Below are 24,966 nucleotides of genomic sequence, written 5' to 3' on the forward strand. Positions count from 1 at the left end.
GTTTTACGTTTGTCTTTACAGGTTAAACTGAGGAATGATCTACAGCCCAGTGGAGTGAAAAAGCTTTGTGAAGCGATGCTGAGGTAGCATGTAAACATGTACATGTAGCCTGTTACGTAATGTAATCGTTAACAGTAACCATAATGAGACAGGAGAAGGATGTATCCTGAATCATGTCAAGATTCCCCGGAAAAGCATTTACTTTTGTAAAATGTATTGTTGAAATAATTATGGTTTAGAAGGTTTGTCAGAGCTGCAAATGATCTGACACCCTTTCAATATCTAGTAGATAATGTATCATTTGTATTGTGATCTCTCATTCATAATAACGACAATATTTAATGAGCTTCAATGGAGAGTCTCCAGACCATATAGTATACCTGTATATAATGGATGAAGCATCCGGGCTGACCTCAGTTATTCCAACTACATCCAATCGTCCTGGCCTATGCGTGTCGCCATCTTGTCAGATTTTTACACAGCCTCAATCCCTTTTACCGAAAAAGGGCATTTATATGACGTCAGGGGGAGGAAGATACGCCCATCTAGCTGACGTATACCTCCGAGGCACAGTGAGGGCCAGCAGACGGCTAGCTGTCACTGAAGAGGCTGCGCCCCTAATTATTCGTACATTTTAACTTCCAATAGTTCAAAGCTAACGTAATCCCAAAAAATTCACCCCCCTCAGTGTTATCAGAGCCTGTCTGACTCTAATGTACTCTGCAGAGGTAGAATTCGACAAGAGGTCCTTCATAGTGACAGCTGCCCCTTATTTTGGCTGATTTACATTTTAATGGCTTGTCTGGTGGTGACAAAAAGTGTCCCACCACTTAGAAACCTTATAAAACATGAATGTATTGTAGAAAAAAGTTTTTATTGATATGAGAGCTTATTTAGTGTTGCTTTTGATGACAAAAGCTCTTTTTAATCATTAAAGTACATTTCTTATAGGATTTATTGCATATGAATGATTGAACCCTTCTCTGTGGACACTGTTTTGGACGTCGTGAGAAGATGACAAGTGTCATATATTTGACACAATATATATATGATACAATTACATTTAAGGAGATACATATGCTCCAGACATTCTATTCTTAATCCCTTATAACAGGGGTCCCCAAACTACGGCCCGCGGGCCAAATGCGGCCCGCGGCCCGCTTTTTATTGGCCCGCGGCCGATTTTAAAAAGATAATGTCATTTTTTTTTCTTTTTTTTCTTTCTTTTTTATATATATATTTTTATTTTTTTTTGCATTTCTTAGTTAACCCACTAGTGCAGGGGTGTCAAACACTGATTGATTGGCCCGTGGCACATTTTAAAAATATAATGTAATATGGCGCTTTTAAATAATTTAAATGCACTCATTATATTACAGACAAATATGTCCCATAAAAGAAAATGAGCAACAAGCCCATCCCAGAGGACCCTGCATAATATTTTATTTTAAATTAATATTATTATGGAAAATCTATGCGTCCTTCTCCAATAGCTTCTAATTCATCTGACACAGTGTCTCCATTTTTTTTTCATACAAAATTCTTCAGATTTAGCCTCTTAATTTCCCTCTCAAAGTGCACCAAATTAATGCATTTCGCTTTAAAAACTTTAAAAAATCTCCCGGGGGTCATACCCCCGGACCCCCCTAGGAGAGACCTCGGCTGGATACTATTTTCACCCTGCTGGACATTGGACGCAAAGGCAGAAAATACTGGGTGTATCATTGCCATATAAACAAGAGGGGGAATGTGTCTGTTTAATGTGCAAGGAAAGTGTTGCCGTGAAGAAGGATTACAATTTACGAAGACACTATGAAACTAAACATCAGAGCAGCTACATGTCCTGATAAATGTGTTATTTTTGCAAAGTGGCCCGGCCCTTCGTAGATTTTTCTGTATGTGGCCCTCAGTGAAAAAAGTTTGGGGACCCCTGCCTTATAACATCTACAATTTTAAATATTTTTACTTTTAAACATAACAGCAGTTTATATTGGAAGACGGTCTTTTGTCCCGCTTCTCAAGAATCACTGACATGCATGAGATGTTTGTTAGGAAATAGCTACAAAAGAATGATGCAAACGATGAAATGCAACTGTCCAGACATGTACTCATCCCTACAATTGATGGTTCTTATCTACGATTTTGTCAGAAAAAAAACAAGTTAACCAATGAAATGAGCACACCCAAATCCTGTTCGGGAACAGCTCTCAGAGAAAAGATTTCTAGATAATCCATCATTATTGTCATCCCTGAAACATTCCAGTAATATAAGTAATAACAGTCATCTGGATTTAAAATCAAAACAGCTCCCAAACGGATGTGTTTTTCTTGTGTTGTCCAATCACTTTATTTTCTGGAACAGGACCTGCTTCCTCTTGGCCCGACGCACTAATGGTTAGCCACCTGCTGCATGATCCCCGTCATCAGGCCGCCAGCTCACATCTGCTGGCCACAGAGGTGGTGATCTACCAAGAAATGGACAGTCTCTAGGGTCATTTGTTTATCATCTAGTGTGGGTGTAGTCCATATGCATTTTCTGTGTGAGTCACATCAAAGTCAGCAAGACAGCATTTCACTGAAACCCACTGCACTAACAAAGCATGATTTACACACATGTTGCTGGGTCTCAACTGTGGGGAACCCCATATACACAGAACATAAACACCCAAATTTCGAAACAACCCCAAATCAAAGGCAGACTCAGGGTGGGCTGACTGGAGTGTTGTACTGATGCGTGGCTGTGGTTGGTCAACCAGGAGTCTCAAACCAGTCCGAGACTGCGAGACCCATTAATAAGAACCAGTTTGGTTCGATTACTAGATTACTATATCAATGCACAATGACTGTATCCCCAATACTAGAACTATAATCTGAGTTTGGAACTTCACAAAGCATGTACAATGTTGTGTCTACAGATTACTGCTATAATCAATCTAACATAATTTGGTTTATACATGGTGCCTTTGCCAGTTAACACAATGCTTTATTGTATATTACACAATGTAAACTCAATAAACACTAGGAAAAGGAAACCAAGTGAGGTGTGTTAAGACAAATATCTTAGAGTTAGAGTTGCTAATGAAATTCAATTTAACCTGTAATATAAGACTAATTTAGATATAGTTTTTTCCATTTAGTTTCTTTTTAAATGCTGTTATCCATTGAATCTTCTTTTGTGAAGTACTTTGAACTGCCTCTGAGTTTGAAAGATACTATACAACCTTATAGACTTTTCTTTGTCTAAATGCTAGACTGACATGAATAGCCAAGATGGAACACAGATGCTGAATAGCATTCAATGCTAACAGAAGAACAACAACTAAGGAAGAAGAAATCTGTGCATACGCACAGTACGTACACAATGTACAGAACTGTAAAGTTATCATAGTTTATCTGCTTGGTCTGTGACATAATAGGTCAACCTGAAGTGGCTGAAAGGGGGAATATTACCACCTATTGTAATTGCTTTTGCTGTGAAGCATTACTCTTCTTCCCATGTTGAAAATAGGACTTTACAAGTTCCAGTATTAAACCTGCGTTCATTGATTTGTTTGCCATATGGGGGCAGCCCGAGCTCTTAACACAAAATGAACATTATCACCATATAAACTTTTTATGGCAAACATTTTAGCAAACAGTTGCCTATTTACAGATCCAACAGATCCAGCTCCATTTGGTCCACAAACTCTATCAATATCTGGCTCTTTATCTGCTAAATGTTTCATTATATTACCTGTGCCAAGGTCATGAACTCAGTTATTTCCTTTGTGTTTTCTCTGTTTTTCCCCTTTCCCTGTTTCTCTTGCTTTTTTCCTGTTTGTCTCTGTGTGTCTGTTTGTGGCGTGGGCCTGGTCACCTCCCTGGCAGTTTCCCTGGCTCCCACATGATTAGGGCTCATTCATCCCACCTGTTCAGTCTGTACAGCTGCCCTCCATCTCTTCATTAGCCAAGCAGAGTATATTATCCGGGTCTTCACTAACCCTTCACCAGATTGTTTTTGCAAAAGTGGTAATTTGTCTTTTTTGGCCGCTTTGTTTTGTGAGTTTTGTATGTGTAGCCTTCTCCTTTTGCCTCCAGGGCCACGTTTCTTGAGTCATCTGTTGCCTGCCAGTCCATCCTGCCGTTTTGTTTCCCTTCCTGAGCGTACTACTAGCGTGCCACGTTGGAGCATTTACCAGTTGTCCTTCTACACTCACTTTGTCATCCCCCCCCAGATCAGGTCAGGTCAGGTCAGCCCACATTGTCATCCTTATCCCTGCACATTCTGCTTTCTCACAATAAACCCCAATGTCCTTCATCCATTAAATGGATTCAGACTTCCTTCACCAAGCACTTCAAAGTCAAAGTCAAAATCAGCTTTATTGTCAATTTCAAAAGCTGTGCCAGACATACAGAGGAATCAAAATTAAGTTTGTCTCCGACCCATGGTGCAATAAAAACAAAAGGATTCAATTAGGTAAAATAAGATAAGTAATATTTGTGCAATATGCAGAAAACTGAAGAAATTGAAAGTTTACATTATAAGGTCAATACATAGATACAAAGTCCAGAGTTCTTGGGGGCAAATGGGAGGGGATTTCAAAGTCCAGAGTTTGTGGGGGCAGAGGGGAGGGAAGGGAGAGAGGGGAGAGAGTTAAGCTTCCTGACAGCCTGGTGGAAAAAGCTGTTTGCCAGTCTGGTGGAGACAGCCCGGAGGCTACGTTACAGTCTCACAGATGGCAGGCGGCTGAAGAGGCTGTGAGAGGGGTGGCTGGGGTCACCCACAATGCTGGTTGCTTTGCGGGTGAGGCGGGGTCTGTAGATGTCCAGGAGGGAGTGGAGTGGGACACCAATGATCCGTCCAGCAACCTTCACTGTGCGCTGCAGGGTCTTGCGGTTGGAAGCAGTGCAGCTCCCATACCACACAGTGATGCAACTGGTCTTGGCCAGTGATGTGGTGTTGGTTGTCCAGGAGAGATCCTCACTGATGTGAACCCCCAGGAACTTGGTGCTGCTCACTCTCTTCACAGCAGCACAGTCGATGGTAGGAGTGGGGACTCTCCGGAAATCGATAACAACCTCCTCCTTGGTCTTGTTGACGTTCAGGAAGAGGTTGTTATCTCTGCACCATGTGGCCAGTTGGCTGACCTCCTTCCTGTAGTGGGTTTCATCGTTGTTGGAGATGAGACCCACCACAATGTGTCGTCTGCAAACTTTACTATGTGGTTGCCACTGAAGGATGGAGCGCAGTAGTGGGTCAGCAGTGTGAAGAGCAGGGGGCTGAGCACACAACCTTGGGGGGCCCCCGTGCTCAGAACAGTGGTTCTCGATGTGTTGCTGCCAACCCGTACTGAGGCCTCTCACTGAGGAAGTCCAGCAGCCAGTTGCACAGGGAAGTGCTGAGCCCCAACTGGTCCTGTTTGCCGATCAGCTGCTGAGGGATGATGTTGTTGAATGCTGAACTAAAGTTTATGAATAGCATTGTGATGTATGAGTTTTTGGTGTCTAGGTGGGTGAGGGCCGGGTGTAGAGCAGAAGAGATAGCATCCTCGGTGGATCTGTTACCTCGGTATGCAAACTGTTAGGGGTCCAGGGTAGCGGGGAGAGTGGATTTAATGTGAGCCTTGACTAGCCTTTTAAAGCACTTCATGATGATGGGGGTCAGTGCAATGGGATGATAGTCATTAAAAGTGGATGGTGAGGACTTCTTTGGAACAGGTATGATGGTGGTGGCTTTGAAGCATGACAGAATAACAGCCTGACTTGCAGTCCAAGGCTCACTGGTAGGTACCCAACAAGGTACTCTCTGATGCCTTGATAACCCTTTGATCTCGCTTGAACGATGTGGCTCAGATCAGAGGTCAGCTTAACCAGTTCTCTACACAAATTGGCCCTACAGAGCAGACAACCCAGGCTGTTCCCCCAGCTCAACCAGCTTTCTAGCCGAAGGAGCTTCACATTAATTTCTCTCCCGCAGATAAGTCTCGACTTCCTCCGATCTCTGTGGGACCATCTCACAGGCTTATTTGTCAGTCTGTGTTGATGTCAACCACTACACAAACCAAATCTGACTAAAGGCTAGATTGACCGCTACATGAACAAATCAGGCCTCCCTTCCATTACCAGACACCGTTGTTTTTTCCCCCACGGAGATTGGGGAAAGGCCAGACTGATCCGTGAGACCCGGACCGTCTTTATCTATTTTGATGACATTCTCATCTATAACGGATCTCACTTCATCAACCTCCTCTTTCTCCAGGACATATGGAGCTAACGCTTCCTACAAGGAACTAAAGAGAGATTTTTCCTTATCTATTCTGACCCATCAAGACAGTACATTGTCGAGATCGATGCCTCACACCCACATTCTTTTTGTGCACTCCACTTTAAACCACAAACTCCATCTCTGTGTGCTCTTCTCCTGCCAAGCGTTTGCACACCCGTCAGTGTTGTTAGGGCAGTTTTGTTTTCACACTAAGCTATTGTGTATTGTCCTATTGTGAAGCCACTGGAGATTCCACGCATTGACAGCATCGGAACACCTCAGAACTTCTGTCAATCTTACCTCATGCTACCATCCTCAAACTAGCAGACAGATGACAGACTAACAACTCACTGTCAAGCGCAGCCAAAGGTACCTCCCCTTTTTGTAAATTCCTTGGGATACCAACTGCATACATTTCCAGCTCAGGAGGACAACATTGCTGGGCCCTTTGTCCCAGCTCACCTAAACTTTGTCTGACGGATGATCTGGAAGTATACCCACTACATTCCACTGACTCCAAATAATGCATTGCTGATCACCAATGCACATCTGCACCTCAGGACTAAACAGGTCAGAGTTTCACTATCCTCTAGAGAGTTACCAATGCAAACTGAATCAGGGTCACTCAAATTTGATCCCTCTATGAAGATGCTTCCTATTTGCAATGTCTTTGGTTAAAAGAAGTTTCCACCATGTGACCATTATTCTGGTCTTATTTTTTTCCTTCTTTTGTCTACTTCTCATGGTTGTGGCTCGATAATCCCAACAGATCATTCCATCTATCCATTTGCCCAGCATTATTCTCAGGTTCTTCCCTCACTCTTCACCAGATTGTTGTTGCAACCACTGTTATAGTTTGTTGTTGGCTGAAATGTTTTGTGCATTCAGAATTCTTTATACCCTCATATTTTTTCCTTAACCCGTTTTGTTCTCTTTGTGCCTCTAGGACCATTGTTCTCCAGTCCTCTGTCTGCCAGTTCATGTATGCTTTTCTCCCTTCCCAAGTATACTAACCTGCCACGCTCACGCCCTTGACCAGTTGTTCTGCCACACTCACATTGTCATTACCCTTCAGCTGAGGTCAACACCCTCCCTGCTCCCCATGGTTTCTCATAATAAACTTTTTGCATCAGATTTACATGTAATACCAGCTAGTTCCAAACCTTTCGTTTCTTCTATCATTTGTTGCTGGGCTATTCATTCGTTGCATATGTCTTCTTCTCTCTATTCTAACTAAAAAATGTAAGACTAGTCTTGGACTACCTTCATGCTGCTAGCCGTCAACATTCAGCCATGTCAGCCAAGGATTGAGACAGTGGTGCCTGGCAAATGACCACCTGTGACCCATGACTATCTCTGTGAGCACTGACATTACTATTATTCAAATCTTTCCAATTATGATTAACTTGCAAGTGATGCCAGAGTTATCCAGTATGGCATCAAAGGAGTCTACCTGCCATGATACAACCTCAAAACAGATTGCACATCATCAGTGTTTTCTTTCTTCTCTGTCAGGTGAACTATTGTTGTTACGTTTTCAGATATTATCTCACAGACGGTTTGGATGATGGTTTGGAAATGGGTGTGTCATCAGAACATTAACGCTGCAAAATGGTGGTCAAGATGTGATTACTGTGTGGAGGCCGGGGTTATGATAGTAGGACAGAGCACAAAATAATCCCACGGTAAGCTCTTTCCAACAGTGTGAGCCAAGGAAATAATCAGATCTTGGCCCAGGTGCTCTATTCTGGATTTTCTTGAAACCAAGCTTTAAAGAAACTTTGCCTGTTTCCTCTCTTTCTTTTTAAAGATCACATTTTTTACACTAATTGAGAACATCCTTATAGTTTTTTGTCAATCTGAAGAGATAAAAAGAGGGACAAAGCACCAAGGGCGTACTCACAATGTCACGTCTAAAACCTACTGCATAAAGTGACACAACCTTTTTCTAGGGCACAAGAAGCATCTGTGTCCAAAATATTCACATCACCTTCCTTCAAGTAGTGTATTTTATCATCTGTTACTCAGGCCTTTAACATCTCATCTGCGCTGGTTCCTCTGAAAATCTCCAAATTTATGAGCACCACAGAATTAACATGCTTTTTTTTTGTCCTCCAGAGTTTTAGCAATCTGTCATTTTAAGTGACTCCCATTTCTGCTTATATTTGCTAAAGTGACGAATATGTTTAAAATGCCATAGATACTCATTGCCAGCTTGGTTTTGGTCCTCAGGTTTACTTTGAGACATTTTTACACTCTAGGGACTTTTAATCAAATCAAAAGGATTAAAAGAGGGGGCGCCCTTAGCTCAGTTGGTAGGGCGTCCCCCCTATGGGCCTTGGCCAGCAGCGGACCCGGGTTCGATTCCAGCCCGCGGTCGTTCTCTGCATGTCACTCCCCCCTCAGCCCCATTTTAACTCTGTCTCTACACTATCAATAAAGCATAAAAATGCCAAAAAATATCTTTAAATTAAAAAAAAAAATTATTAAAAGAATACCAAATCCAACTGGGCATCAACTGCCGTTTATGCGATCAAATATTTGCTGTGAGGCGTCTTTTTTTTCTTCTCATAAATAATCTTTCATTCATCCCACAGAAAGGAACTATTTGCAAATGGAAGTGATACTTATTCAGTGGAAGTCAATTGTCTTCCTTTCTCCTCTGAAATATGTCCAGCTGCTAACTTTTCCTTTGAAAATGGAGGATTTCTGTGTTTCTGTGAAAAGCAACTGTCTGAAGGCAGTCTTTCAAAGTAAATCACTGTGCACTCAGGTGACAAAGGTGGCTAAAATAGTATCACCTCTAAGCATCTACAGTTACATCAAACAAGTCCAATACTTCCTCCCACTCCCCAGTTCAGTTGGTTGTCCATTGTCTTCAACAAAAGAACTTGACACTTTGAATTGGAGCCTGTGATGGATCGCTTTTGAGGTCAGAAGCCTTTACCGGTATAGTGGTTTCATCCCTACCCAGTCAAACTTCCATCTTTGAATAGATTGTTCCAACTTGTGTGAAGACTAAAGAATTAGGTGAAGAGTCCTAGAGCAATTGTGGGAAGATGGTTTTGGTGACTTGTAGCTTAATTATTATTATTATTTTTTAACATTGATGAGGTGGATTTTCTTCTTCATTTACATGCACCGTGATTCCTTATTGTGCATCATATTTTTTTTCAGGAATAGAGGAATTGTGGCATGTATGCAATGAGAACAGGAATTTTGATTATGTTTCTTTGATCATTTCAGCCTCATTTGAAATAGCATCTATCACAATAATTTGCATAGACATAACGGTACATATCTGAACAAATATCTGGGTTTGGAAACTGATAACAACAGCTAAATAAGTCATCAGAAAATCTCCATGTGCATTATTTTTTCCAAAATCCATAGGCTCTCCCTGCATGAGAATTAAATACTTTTAATGTACTTCCACATATTACCTTACCAACATTACTACTATAACTTATCCTGACACAAGGCTCTAAGAACCGAACAAAGGAGCCTCTATAATGCTTTTATCACTACCACCGCCGATGGCATTCCTTACATCATGAGGGATGCCATTCACAGAGGGAAAGTAATGGTTATCAGATAGTTTTTATTTATTTATTCTAAGTAATTTAGATTCCTGCATTCCTAAATGCTGGTTAATTTATTCAATACATTTCACATTTATCAGGATTTTTTTAAATGATAAGTACATATTGAGGCGTTGTTCCTTTGATATGGGCTGGATGTAAATATTTTGAGATTTTTAAACAAATGGGTCACTATTTCCAAGACTCAAAAATCCCTTTAGAGCACCTTTTTTTGCGACCGCCACGCAGTAAAGAGGGTCAAGCGGCCAGTTAAAATACACAGTGTATAATTTTATAGCTTTCCCCCAACGGGGTCCTGGTGCCGGCGTCGAGACGACAATGCGCAAGCATCAGTGCCGCACACAGATCAGTTTCATTCTTTGTCAGTGGTGAATAGGGGCGGAGGAAGCAAACTCATTAGAATCCTATAAAAAGAAAGTATCCGAGATCATAAAACACCCGGCTGCAGGACTAAGTGCTCACTCACAGCCAGAGAGGGACGGAGTTGAAACCTCTCGTCAAATTTATTTCTGACATTCAGAGCATCATCTTTTTAACAGATTAAATCCTTCTGTGTTTTTCAGATAACTGTGTGGATGGCAGTCATTCATCTGAATATCTGATTTTCAGGCTAAAAAAACTCGCCTCATCACATTACGCTCTGTATTGCAATCGGGCAAGCGTGACGCACGGACACTGACAGGACACTTCTCATCGAGAAAACTTTTTTTTGACGCACGAAGTGATTTCGATTTTTTATTTATTTATACATTTAAATTTTTTCCATCAAGGATGCTCGTCTTAACTTGGAATAGATGCTGTGCTGTGATGTTTCTGGTCGCTACACTGACGACGGGGACATCCCAGGTATCAGCGATGCGCCCAAAGGCGAACTCCATCAAGCCGGCTCTGTTGGGAGAGGCACCCACACCCGCTTCAAATCGCTCCGCCACCGTCCACAGCGAAATCCCCAAGAAATATAACATCCTTGCGCAGGTAATTCAATTACTGAATTCTCTGAATACGTATGTAGACATGAATATGCCAGCCTCACATTTACCCTACACGCACAGGCTAAAATTGGGTTGAAAGTTTAGAGCCAGTGTAACAATTTATTATAAGTGGTAATAAAAATCTGACTCCAAAAGTAGTGTTAACTTTTTATTATCTGCATGTCAGCGAATAATAACAATGATATAATTTCAGTTGAATTATGGGTGTGCGCGGTTGATGCAGATAAGCATGCGTAATTGTGCGGTACGTCTCCAAAACTGTAGGCTACCTATGGAGTGTCTTTGGGTGTACCAGTAAAATAGCCCTGTGCTTTAAAAAGCACACACTCACATGTGAATCGTTATTGAAATTGCAGGGATTGGACCTCTCATAAACCCTAATTGCCTTGCAGACCTGACGCCACAGTCGGGTGCAGCGCACTTCCACTGTAAATCATTAATGCCAGCAGAAATGTGAGAAAAAGTTAACACTTTGGGTAATTTTCTGTCTGGGTCTTAGTGTCATTAAAGTGGTCCAGACGCTTGCTGGGATTATGAGATTCTTACTGTGGGGCCTCTGAGGGATACTCTTACCAACCACTTAATACCCACTCAAAGAGTTATCAATTCCTGCTGTTTCAACAAAGTGCCATATTATTGTAGTTTGACCAAAAAAAAAGTAGGATCAAAAATGTTGAAGATTTGGCTCGTTTCATTTTGGCAAAGGTAAAAAGTTGTGAACATTATGAGTGATTTTTTTCTATCAAATGGGGAATTAGAGCTCTACATTTATTGCTTGGCCGGAGAAGCACAGTTCTCTTTTACCAAATAATTTCTCGTTGGAGGATACTTTGGTTTATTTTTTATCCGTTCTGAAGAGGGTCAATGTAGAAAAGAAACATGACATACCAGTCAAACATCTCACAGACATGTTGATCTGTGTAAAAAGATCATCTCTTACTGTTGGATTTCATTCAACTGTTGCCAGTCTGATTATATCGAGCTTGGTATTGCTGTTCCTGCCTCACGCTATCTTTTTGAGCAGCAGATGGCACTGCCACATCTCCATCACGTCCCTCACAGCAGCCACAGTCTGCACATCAGCTCACTGAAACAGCTGATTACTCATGTCCTGCCTATTTGAGCAGTTATTTTGCCTCATGGTTTCACACTCTAGTTTTACAGGTAACTTGTCTTTACATTTGGCTTGCTCAGCTGTCTGTAATATCACTTGCACTAGTGATAGTGTCTGTGAGGCTGGTGTGGCTGAGAGCAGTGCTCTGACATCTAGCTCAAACAGACAAAAATATGGAAAAGCCACTTTCTCTCCTTTGCGGAGTATGGAGATCCAATCTCAGGCAACCCCTGCCAGACCTCAATTTGAACGCCTGCTTACATCTTTGCCATTGCTATAATCTGGAGCGGTTTGGAAGAGTGGACTGAGGGGAAACAATATGTGTGAGACCACCATACTGTTAAGAAAGAAACATGTCATGGTATAGGTTGTAGAGTGGCCAAATGAAGATGACCAATAGTGTTTATGGCAGGACGGAGGTGTATTAATATACACATACAGTATGTGTGTATGTGTGTGTTCTGGCTGCCACAAGGAGTGGTAAAGTAACAGCCATAGCTCAGCCTTGGCCAGATATTTGGCTTGACGTTGGCAACCAAAGTGCAGTGACCTTCGGCATCTCATCATACATCATCTCTCTTTACGAGGCTGTAATGGCAAAGTTAAAGGGTGATCACACGGAGTATACCACTGCAAATGCTCTACCTTAAATCTTTTTTTAACTATGATAAATGCCTTGAAACAGGTTGCATTGTAACAATCACTGAATCATTTACTTCTTTTTAAAGTTGTTCAGTGTCAAATGTTTTCATCTTCGTCTGCATTTGTGAAGTGAATAACTGTTGATTAAGGCTTGGGTGAAAGTTTGGAAAATGGGCATGCATAAACCCAAATTTCTCCTCTGGCGTCTGCCTCATATAGGGAACCGCAGTGCTGATATCCTACAAGCAGATTTATGGTCACGTTGTCAGGCTGCTGAGTTTGTAAAGATTGGTGCGTAATAGTTGGCAGATTATCACACCTCTGGAGAATTCACATCGGGTTCAGGATGTGATTGATTGTGCACTTGACAGTTATCTGTGCAAGAATCTCCAGTGTTCATTAAAAAAAACTTTAAAACCATTTTTTTACTTCAATCCACAGTAAAAAAAACTAAAATAAACAAACAAACACAAGAACAGAAGTTTTAACATGGTGTGAAAGGGCTCTCACAGTTAAAGAAATGTTCCCTAAAAATTGCCTTCTTTGGCTTACTTTCAAATGTAGAAAATTATAGAGGGAGGGAGTCTAGCCACCCTGTGGAGACAAGCAGCTGCACCAGGAAACAAGGGTGTAATGTGGTAATTCATCCATCAGATTAGAAACGCTTCTTAAAGTCTTTGGTCATAGGAAGCATTTGACAGCTTAGTGCTTTCATTTTACTCTAGCTTCTGACATTGTTGGGCGATAAGGGTTACACTAATCACACACAAACCAAGGTCAGGTTTTGACTATCCCCTTGGCGATCAGTCGGGGGGAGAACTGCTGAGTGTTTTCACATTGTCTCACCCTTTTCACATCAGCCTCAGACTGGAGTAAAACCGACAAAACCAAAACACACCTCCTAGACATTGACAGCCAGCGCTCGTGGGTGGCACTCAGCTCTTTGGACGGGAACCAACAGAAATGGATAGCACGGGCAGGCACTGCTCACCACGGTAACCTCTGATCCCACAGGGGAACCGACAGCGTGGCGGCATTCATGCAGTAAGTGTCTGTCAGACACATCAGGAGCCGGTCAGTCAGCCTTTAACTAGTTGCTTTATTTAATTCAAGACAGAGATTACTTTCACAAGCGATCTCTGAGGGCTCTGCCTATAAAAGTAAAGGCACGTCCTTTCTCTCTCCCTCAGCCCTGTCTACCCCCGTAACCTAAAATGACTGCTTAGTGATCCTAATGAGCTGAGAAAGAGAGAGAGAAGGAAGGGAGAGGTGTGAGAGCTTGTTAGCGCCGGCTTTGGTTTGTGCTTCAGTCTCCTGTCCCCATGGCCTTTCCAGTCTGTGGGTCCCTTGGGCGCTGTGAGGACCCTGCACTAGAGCCATTAGGGGCCTCCTGTGGAAAACCTTGTTTACTGTAATTGGACCTGTTAATGAGAGAGGAGACCCTGCGTGCACCACTCATTCCACAGGATAACACCTTTTGGAGCTATCAGCTCATCCACAGCTTTTCGCCCTTTTCTTTTAAAGTCTTTGAAGAGTGCGGTGCCGTACACCGTCTGTGTGACTTTCTCTGTATCCGATGAATGAGATCAACTCAGAATGTGTACTTAACTTAAGGAGGTTCTAGATTTTGGAGAGTTTGTATTCCCGCACTCAAAGGGGCTATGCCCATAAACACATGTGTTTTGAGTGATGAAAGACGCCAAGCCGTGTTTGAAGACATGGTTTGTACGAGTGACTTGTGCGCAGCCATCCCTATGTTATCTGACACTGGCTGTCTGTGCTTTCAGGGCATATGAAGTTTGTTTATTCTGTGACATCGTTTATTTGACTGTGTAAGTCCCCCTGCCACTCATTAACACTGTTCACAGTTTCAGGTTACATACCTGCTCTTTGAAGGTCAAGTGTAATCATGACACGGTGCTCAGAAAGTGTGTCAGCGCTAAGTGCGTCACAAAGTCCTTTATCTAAGCTAAATTCCCAATGTTTGTGCTTTTGTCTCACACAACAACAATAACAGTACAGCGTGTATTAACAGGCTCTTATTGTGCAGTTCAGTTTTTCTGTAAGTCAGTTGGAGGGTTCAAACAAAACATTAATAATGCTTGAGAAGGGCCCTGCTTTATAACTTAGTAAAACACAAGGTTCAACCACCCTTCACCATCTCAAATTGTAATACTGTCCCTATACTTTAAACCCACAGGCTCAAGCTAAGCAGAAGAGACATACCTTGTGTTATTTTTACGCATTACAGGGCACTTCCATCAAATGATATCAGCACTTTGGTATGACTCTACAAAGGTAAATAAGGGAACCAAAGACCACGGGGGAGAGTTCAAAGCCCTGTAAATCCGGCAGTAAATCCCTTGTAGATTGTTGCTCCCGCACATTTAAGGTTCCTCTTCAAAGCCACGGAGCATTACCAGCACGAGAGCAGCACGAGCGAGGGCCCGGGGCTTCCCTTATGGTTCTCTGTCTGTCTCTCCCTTTATCGTCTCACCAGCATACCAAGAGAGGCTGCATAGTACACCATTTTCAGCCCACTTCCTGCGCAGGATCCAAGGCTGTGCTTTTATGTGTGAAGAAGAAAATAAGGGAGCAACAGAGAAAAAAGATTTGAGATGAATGAGATGCATCCAAATGAAGAGCCACCCTCAGAAGTTTGCAAATGAGGCGTTTTAAAACATGACAAGATAAGGCGAGATTATCAAACACGATTCAGGGGTCAGGCTCGTATCGCTGGGTTTCAAAGGGCTGTCTTGCAGTTTGAGTTGTGATGGAAAAAGGTGAGCCCCCGTTCTTCGTCTTGCAGCCTTCCCTCTCACATGCACTCTAAATGATCCAGGCCTGCTGGTCAGAAAGACAGATAGGAATCAGAGCAGGTAGTATGACGTATTACATGCACATGGCTGGGCCAATTTGTCTTCATATTTACATAACAGCACATTTTTCATGGCAAAGAAAAAAACTCTCTCTACCCCATTCTTGAACTGCTCTTCAGACCATATTTCTAGCATATTTTTCTCTCCTTAGCTGCTACATCCATAATCCATGGCAGTGTACATGATTGTCAGAATGAGCAGTTCAGACAAAAATAGAAAACCCCAGATGATGTGCATTCTTGGATTTGGAAATAGTAGTTTGCCAAGAATAAAAAAACTTAAGTCTTAGTGGAGAAACATTCCTCAACTGAGGAAGACAGTGAGATGTGGTTCAAAGCTCACTGGTGGAATTTGAGTATTACGTTCTTGTTGAGAATATGTGAGAAGATCAATACCGCTCCGATATACTCAACCACAACTCCTCCAAACCTACTAATTTGCACATGTTTGTTTGATCATTGCACAAAAACTTAAATATTCAACTGCTCAACTATTAAACATCAATGCATGCTTACATATAAGCTCTCTTTTTTTTGTTTTTTTAAAACCCTAAAAGCTCAAGCAAAGATAACCAATAGATACCAAAGATTCCCCAAGGTTATTTTCTCAGATTTTGAGATCCTCTAGAATCATAGTATCACTTTCAACAAAAGCATTGCTCCCTATAGTGAGTAAACTGGACTTCATGTGATCAATTGGTGGACTGAGCCTTTAACCCAGTAGTAATTAAGAAGAAATACGAATCCATCAAACATCCGGGCTCTGCTACTTTCATCAACACATTACGCATGTACATTATGGGAATCTGTCATAATGATTAATGAGCATTCAATTTAATATTCCTGCTCATTTTTCTACGCCTGTATCATTGCCGCCATGTGTTTCCAGCCTGAGAATGTCAGTATGGCATCCGTCCAACAAGCCCAATCTTGTTCACTTTCTGAAAACACCAGTGCATAAAGTTAACAGCTTCTAATGCACTGAAATATGGAAATTGTTGATAGTTTATTCTAACATGTGGTGTATTCATGTTTGACTGTACTTTTGGGCATGGCAGCCCCTCTTAGCCGACCTTTAGACCTTAAATGGAGTTTTGCTATTTATTGTGGCTATAATGATTTTACTCTTTCTAGTTCATGTTTATTGTTCCGTGTTTGTCAGTGGTAAGCCACACTAAATCAGATCTGTCACTGCAGTGCCAAGTAAATGTGGTTGTGGTACTGGTGGTGGTGTGCCAGCCAAACATGTTGTTCTAATGTCAGTCGACACTGGACATAATTTACACAGACAGAATCCATCTCCTGCTAATCTTTAATGATCTGCATACTTGAATAGATGTTGTGATTTGCACATGTCTGAGTCTGACAATTCAGTCCATCCGTTCTAGTGACAATAGTGTAACATGATTGGCTGAAAATAAGATAAAGATGGATGCAAGATGCAAACGGAAGAACACAGTGGCCTGACCTTATATTTTTGTGTCTCGCAAAACGGATGTGGACTTAAGCCAGAAAATTGATGCTCGAAATGTCCCTCTCTTCTGATGCGTTCTGTTCAAAGCTATGACATTATTTCATTTGTTCTGAAGAGTTCAGTTGTTGTGATACAATTTTATGTCAAACTCCTTTGCTCTTGCTCCAAGTCCAACGGCGACAGGACTTGCATGTGTGAGGAATTATATCAAGACAGGTTTTCCAGTAAAATATACTGTTGGTGCACACAGTTGTTAAGGGAAAAGTGAGCTTGGCTTTAATTGTACTGTGGACAGGATGTCATGTTTGTTAAGGTGACACTTTACTTAGCTGGGTCATTTCAGTGCAATCACGGAATATTAAGCAGAAAAAACAAAGAAAAAAAATTAATCGACTATAAAGAAGTACGAGCAGTCAGTAATCAACCCTAAATTATATTTGTAGACTCATTAAGTCTCTGAACACTTTGAGAGAAAATGTAAGTGATTTTTCTTGGTTTGCTAATTCGAATAGCTCTGTCTGTGACCCGAATAAAATGACCACACCAGTGAGAGACATCTTAATCCCTACAACATGTTGTCCACTGAAATTGGGCACAGAGGGACCACAGCCTGTGGTCAGTTCACCCAAAACAAACAACCAACATATTTTCCCAGTTACCACAATTTGGTAGCTAGCCATGCAGTGAGCTTTGGCTTGATTTTTCAAGGTTTTAGATCTTGCATGCTGCTGATACTTCTGACACCACCTCAATACAGTAAGGGGTCAAATTACATTTAGGTTTTTGATGGCCAAAACCTTAAACATTACATTTATAAAACGTAATAGCGATCCCTCTTTCCAGAACTGATGTTGTTCTTAAACTGTTAACATTGAGTAACCAGCCAGGAAGTACTGGATTAAACACAACATAAGTCTTACAGTAACCGGAACATTCAAAGCTTCCATCACATGGTTCACCTCAGTAGGATCTGACAATTCTCTCGCGAAACAGTGACATTTATTTATATACATTTTATTGACACTGATGAAGTACATCTAAAATAACCTTTCATCACATATTCTTAAGCCGGCTGCCTCCTTGACGAAACGCAATCCTGTTCAAGTAAAATGTGCAATTTCCTTGATGAATTGCATTTAAGTTGTATTTGAGACGTCCTCAGGCCCTGTTATGGGCTGAACTGAAATTTTGCTCAGCAATTTATCAAAGCATTAGCAAGCAATTTAAGAACTGATGCAGACTAGAAGGTGCAGGCCCACCATGACTGTTTGATTTGGCTTGAGCCCACTAATGATCTCAAACCTAAAATGAGTTTATTTTTTATTTGGCTTGTTAACTGCTACAATGTTCATTTTGAGACCTGAGTTAAATGGTACAACTGGGGAGCATGGAATGGAATTACAAGGAATGCAGTTATGTCTGTGTAAGTATAGGGGTTTGCTAGGTTTTAACCACTAAAATCCACTGTGTTCCTTCTTTAGTTAAAAAATGTGGGGACGTAGCTTGTACTTGTCCGAGGACATGTGCTGGTGTGGGAGATAAAGAATGACCACCATTGAATATATGCCCAATTAAATTAATTTAGGAGATAATGGGAAGGGAGTGTCCACCAGCCATTCTTTCTAGAAAGTGGCCTACTGATGTGCGTCATTCTGAATGACGTAATTAAGGGAGTAAGTTTAATTTATGCCACAGCCACGTGTGTGTGTGTTTCATATTATTTTGATACCCTAAGGCAAATATATCAAAGTCAAATATCAAAGGCGACCTTTTCTTTATAACTCACAAAAGGGGTTGTTGAGCTTTTGAATAAACCCTGCTCATACTTGGCACTGTAAAGCAAGACAATGAAATAAAACATGACTGTACATTGTGACATGCACCTTTGACATGTTCTGAGCAGGTAGGTGAGGGGGAAAAAACTACACTCAGTTCCTAATTCGTACTGACAAACTTGCACCTACAGTACCACAAAGCGCACACAGTTTACAGTCAAGTGTCTCAATGGGTTAGAGCTGTGTGAAGCCCATTGAAAATGACACCTCTGCGCAGTTAGGTCAGGCACCATACATTCCTATGAAGTGCAATCCAAGGTCCACAGTGTTTTGATTTGGGAAGAGCTGTACATTTGGTAGACCTCAAAGTGTAATATTGCTGAAATGCATCTTTCAACAATGTGTGTGATGCATCTTTCTTCTTCAGCAGGTGTATCCATGCAGCAATGATAAGGAGTGCAGTGTGGGGAGCTACTGCCACAGCCCTCAGCAGGCTCCCTCTCGCTGCCTCACCTGCCGCAGGAGGAAGAAGCGCTGCCATCGAGATGCCATGTGTTGTCCTGGGAACCGCTGCAGCAACTGTACGTACCGGACACAAGCCCCCACAACCCCCCAAAAGTGCATGTCAGTTTCAGTTGTGTTGTGACTGCAAGGCACGATTCAGAAATGAGATTTCTTGTCTTATGCAGATATGCTGGAAAAAGAGACTTGTTCCAGGTCACTGAACAAACAGTCCCACAGAATGTAGCCCAGAGACGTAGAGAGGCAGCCAATACATTTAAATAATGTCGAACACATGCTTTCAGACAGACTCCTGCACTATAGCTGAACTGTCTTTAAACGGGTTTGCCAAGAGGTTAGGAATCAATGATGACATTTTGGAAGGTGGTGTTTCATCAGTGAACAGTGTGAAGGACGTTCTGCAGTCGCCGTGCAGAAATTGCTCTGTGATCAAGGTGTGATTTAGTCTCTTGACGAAGCAGGCAGAGGCAGGTTTGATATTGTTTCCTGTCATGTTTGACCTTTATATGTTTTATCCTCTGCAGATATTTGTGTCCCTATCTCCGAGAGTGTTCTCTCACCACACATCTCAGATTTAGATGAGCATAACAAACTCTCCACCAAAGACCACAACTGGAGGAAGAGCTCGAAGGCGCACGCTAAGCATTCTCTTAAAGGTAAGATTTGATTGCATACACCTATGATTTTATGTTTAAAACATGTTCATTGGAGACCCTGCGGTGTCTAAACTTTTCTTCTGTCATTCTCATTGAATCTGGTCTGCGTGGCTGCATCTTTCTGTTGTTCGCTGTCTGCAATGTCCTTCAGAGTTCATGGGCGACGCCAGTCCACAAACTATGTTGATAATTACCCCTCTGCTCATATGTCACAGTCTGTGAGCCCACAGCACAGCACAGGGAGCCTAGGAGAAACCACAGTGCCCACAATGCCCCTGCTGTATCTGCACCTACACACAGCCAAACAAACACTTCCATTGACAGCACACATATGATGATACATAAGTCAAAACCACAGAATGCAGGTTTGGCATGATCGTAGCTAATAACCTGAGCCCCCTGCTGAGTGCTTAGTGCTCATAGCGCCTCATTTAAGTTAATGTGAGGGCCTATCCATAAAGCAATACGTTTAATGAGACACTTTAATTACTCAACTCTAAATGCACCCTCAATACAGCGGGCTGCAAATGCTAAAATCAATATGATAATAGCACCACTACCTGAAGATGCCATAAATAAGGTCCTTTGCTTTTATTTGTGCTTGAGTCACTCTCTTTCTTAAAAAAGTATTACATCAAAATGGCTTTACGTAAGTTGCTGCTAAAGGAAAGTCAACCGATAGAACCAGCTGTGTTTTGGCAATGAACAAGCACTCAGCCTTAGCAGTCCATCACAGTGATGGTTAGAACTTCCACTTGAAATATTAATCAGCAAAGTGTGGTTTTGTCAGTGACGCAGGGCAACATGTGAGTGGCGGAGCAGCTTTTGGCAAGACGTCACACACATTCAAAAGTGTTTCTGAGAAAAAGAAAAATGCATGACTAAAATGTACTAATGATGCATTCATAAGAGTAATGCTTACCTCCTGCCAAGAATATCAGAGTTCGACCAGATGGGCAATATGGTTAATACACAGAACAAGCAAATTGTTTGCTTGATTTATGCTGAAAGCCGCATTCGTTTTCTTTTGTCTCTGACATGGCCACACATAATACAATCTGAATTGAATACGTGAAGAAAAGGCGGCATGAACGTGTCCGTATGGAAACCATAACAGCTTAATGAACGATAATCATACACTTCCTTTGCTTTATTTAACCGACGCACTGTAAATCAAAGATGGTCGCATGATTTATCATTTATTTTATGTCTCTGATGAAGCATTTGTTTCTGTTTTACCAAGTCGAACTATGCCAACTGTTTGGGGATGTGTTGTTGTCTGCTGCTGCTTCACCACGCTGATCAATGCGGTTTCTTGTCTTTTCCTCTGGTTAGGGCATGAGGGCGACCCTTGCCTGCGTTCATCCGATTGCTCGGAGGGCTACTGCTGTGCCCGCCATTTTTGGACCAAAATCTGCAAGCCGGTGCTGAGGCTGGGAGAGGTGTGCACCAAGCAGAGGAAGAAAGGCTCCCACGGCTTGGAGATCTTCCAGCGCTGTGACTGTGCCAAAGGCCTTTCCTGCAAGGTGTGGAAAGACGCCACCTCCTCGTCCAAGTCCAGGCTCCACATGTGCCAGAAGATCTGAAGCAGGAGGCAGCTGCTGATGGCGTAGAGGCCTCTTTCTCCATCTGCGTTTTTGTAAAGGATGGGTTGTGGCTGCATTGGAAAGGAGTAAAAGACAGAGACTAACAAGAGACAGGACAGACTGCGTGGGTTCAAGCTCGCTATTCGGCAAGTGGAGAGCAAATGGGACCGCTTTAATGCGTCGGCTGTGAGCGGTTCATCCCTGCGCCCACGTCCAAACACGCACGCATGCACGCTCACACACACACACACACAAGCACACACATACACCCCCGTTGGTTTGTGAGATCAATGGGAACGTGGTGTGCTTGCTCACAAGTTACGACAAACTTTTTACACATTCTCATGACGTTCAGGGAGCCACACAGTTTGCCGGCAGATGCTGATAGGTGTGGACCTTTTCCAGATGGAGGCAACAGACGTAGTAGCCTTTCATCGAGCTCCGACTTAAAATAATAAGACAGTTAGAGTATTTACAGGCAAGCCATATTTAACTGCACAGTTTTCATTGTTTACCAAACTCCAAAGTCAAGGATCAGATGTGTACTATCCTGCGCTTTATTACAGGATCAAAATGTTGCCATGATTTGTTGTCTGTTTTGTCAAATTTTCAATATAACACTTCAAATTGTTGAAGTCTTAAAGCATACAGCTATAGCTTTGCAAGACACTTACAACCAGTAACGATGCCCAGACCCACCGAACACCAATCATATAATATGAGTAACTAATTGCATGCACTGCTTACTCCAGAGCTTGACTTGTGTACTGTAACAGCATCACAAGACTTCATTGTGGCGCACAATACTCTCAGACCAAAGAATGAAAGAAGATTTACATCAGAGTGATGAGTTTCATCTGGGACATTAGTCCCTCGCCCCGGTTTTCAGCCACAAGAAGAGAGATAAAGTATTGTGTCTGTTGCGAACCTTGTTTGATCTGTCAGATACAGCTGCAGTCTATTGTGATACAAGTGTGTGGGTTAAAACAGTTTGCACTGAGGTAGTGCTCTGCTGCAGACTTAGTGGGTCCGATACCAGACTAAGAGAATGGTTCTGCTTTTCCAATCACATGAACAGGATTCAAGGATACGGTGGAAGTGCAATTCTTTCCATTTACAATGCCAGTAGGAATGGAGACGCAAGAAGATCTATTAGAGCATCGCAGTTTGAGGCAACAGTTTGTTGATGGTTCACCCAGCCCTGTTTATTTTTCATGACTTCATATTTTCTTCTTGTGAAATACTGTCCCCTCCCCGCCCCCTGAGTAAAACTCCTTTAAACAACCACTTGTTGCTTAAGTAGTACATATAATATCACATCTTCTTGCTTTAATGTTTTTAGAGCATCAGCTACACCAGCTACACATATGTTATAACCATGGAAACTCTCAATAAGCTCTTATACTGTAAATAGATTGGAAACAATGAAAATGTATTTAAGAATCAATGTATATCATGTACATATAATACAAATATGAATCTTAAACGTCACAGCAAAATGATGTACGTGAGAGATGTATAGAGGGATGAAGTAGTACAAACACAGTTGGATAGATTCCAAATAATGTAGTTGAAATGATCAGAGCTGTGTGTATAAGCAAAGGGGAAAGGCATAGATAGCTTTTACTGATATTACAGACTGGAGGCGTCAAAATGGTTATTAAAAAAAATGAGAAAAAAAGGGACAAGCACATTCATTTCCAAAGTAGTATGTGTAAATTGTGTGTAAATTGTGTCAAGATTTATATCCCACTAAATATTGTTTATGTCCATTCTTATTTTGTTTGTGTATTTACAATGCTGAGTAAATAAAATAATGTATTTTGTAACAGTGGTTACAGAAGGCTGGTTATTACTTGTTGTGTTGCTTATTATGTTATGTTGCATTTTCATATTTTAGGACAGGAGGTAAAACCAAGGGTAGATTAAAAATGCTTATATCATACATTTTGTTTTCACTTAAAACAATTAAATTAAATCAACAAAAAAGTTTACAGGGGGAAAAAGAAAGCTTTGGCCTATTTCAGACATGTGGGACAACATCACTTAACCAGCTGCCTATTTGTAGTATGTACTACGAGCTGATTCTTTGCATAACATGATCATTACAAAACTTAATAATATAATATAACTTGTTTTTGGATCTTAAAGTTTCCCTGTGTGTTTTTTTGTATACAATGTTATGTTAACATTTAGTGTTACTCACCAAAATGCATTGTGTGTGTCTCCTCAAGGTCTTCCGATGTATTTACTTCCTCAGACAACAATTGAAAATCGGAATCTTTTGAACAGTTTGAAACAAACACTGTTTACATCCAAGTTTATTTGCTAGATAAGTAATACAAAAATAATCTCTTTTTTAAGTAACACCATATCTGTTATTTGTCACACTTTAGGAAAGATGAACATAGCTCTGAAACATGAAAATATTAGTGATATGTAGGGACCATACCAACCAAACTGAAATAATCATAATTTAAAATCAATTTCAGAAATGGGCTGATGTAGTAAATCCTGAAAGAGTTCAAGGTTCACTAAAACCGCCAACCAACTGTATCTGCATTTGAGAATTTCTTCACGAGTACAAATAAGCGCCATTATGGGCTGATGTTTTACACATGTGATTTAAAGACAATATTCTTTCATGCACTCCTCTTAGAGTAAGGGTAGGGAAGGGTAGGTTCAGTTAGGTAGACCACTCACATTTTTTACTGCATCTTGTATGTAGTATGTGATTGAGTTCAAATTTAGGAATTCTTAATGACATGTCTGAATGCGACCAGTGTCCTCACCACTTCAGACAATGTGCTGAAAGCTCTTTGAGACGCCACTTTGCACAATTTTCTGAACATTATTGGACAATTTCACTGAGTCCTGTTTTTGACTGTTTCCAGGAGAGTGACATATTTTTTCCATCATCTCCAACAGGGATCGGCCAACTTGCAACACCAAATACAGCGGCAACATTGCGGCTCTCATTTTGTTCTTCTGAGTATGCCTCGTTATGTTCACAATGACTTTTTATATATTGGTCTGGGGACTTGTTCTTTCATACTTCAAATAAACTTTTTCATGCCCCTATCTGCAAATGACAAAAACGTTAGATGAAATTAAGGCTGATGAAAACTGTCTTAGTAGTAATGCTAAGAGACAGTTATGCTTTGGTTCAGGTAGATGTAAAGTTTGAACCAGATGTGGGGTTTACGTGGCCCTAGAAACTGCTACAACTCTACAATATACCTACGAGTTATTTTTGATTTACAAGCGTTGTGCTGTACATTTTTCCAACCTTACACTCAGAGTACATTTATATTACAGAGTAGCCCGCATGCCAAGATTAGCTTTAAATTCATTGCGATCAGTACATAAAACATCTTTGTCTAGAACATCTGGTGCTACCATGAAATGACCAGTGCACATTGGTAGGATCATTTTTGTATTTTGTACAAAAGATTTGTTCTAAAATAGCTGCTGGTTTTGA

General features: G+C 41.4%; 1 protein-coding gene across 1 annotated transcript; it reads left to right on the forward strand.

Annotated features, from left to right (window-relative positions):
* Window positions 1–10,327: 10,327 nt before the first annotated feature.
* dkk2 (dickkopf WNT signaling pathway inhibitor 2) lies at window positions 10,328–23,297 on the forward strand. The gene is made up of 4 exons (XM_080029668.1): window positions 10,328–10,821; window positions 19,149–19,302; window positions 19,768–19,899; window positions 21,235–23,297. Exons 1-4 carry the CDS (start codon window positions 10,618–10,620, stop codon window positions 21,483–21,485), a joined length of 741 nt encoding a protein of 246 aa, XP_079885794.1. The 5' UTR covers window positions 10,328–10,617; the 3' UTR covers window positions 21,486–23,297.
* Window positions 23,298–24,966: the final 1,669 nt, after the last annotated feature.

The sequence above is a fragment of the Ammodytes marinus genome, assembly GCF_949987685.1.
Source record: "Ammodytes marinus genome assembly, chromosome: 6".
In the NCBI taxonomy this organism is placed as follows: domain Eukaryota; kingdom Metazoa; phylum Chordata; class Actinopteri; order Uranoscopiformes; family Ammodytidae; genus Ammodytes; species Ammodytes marinus.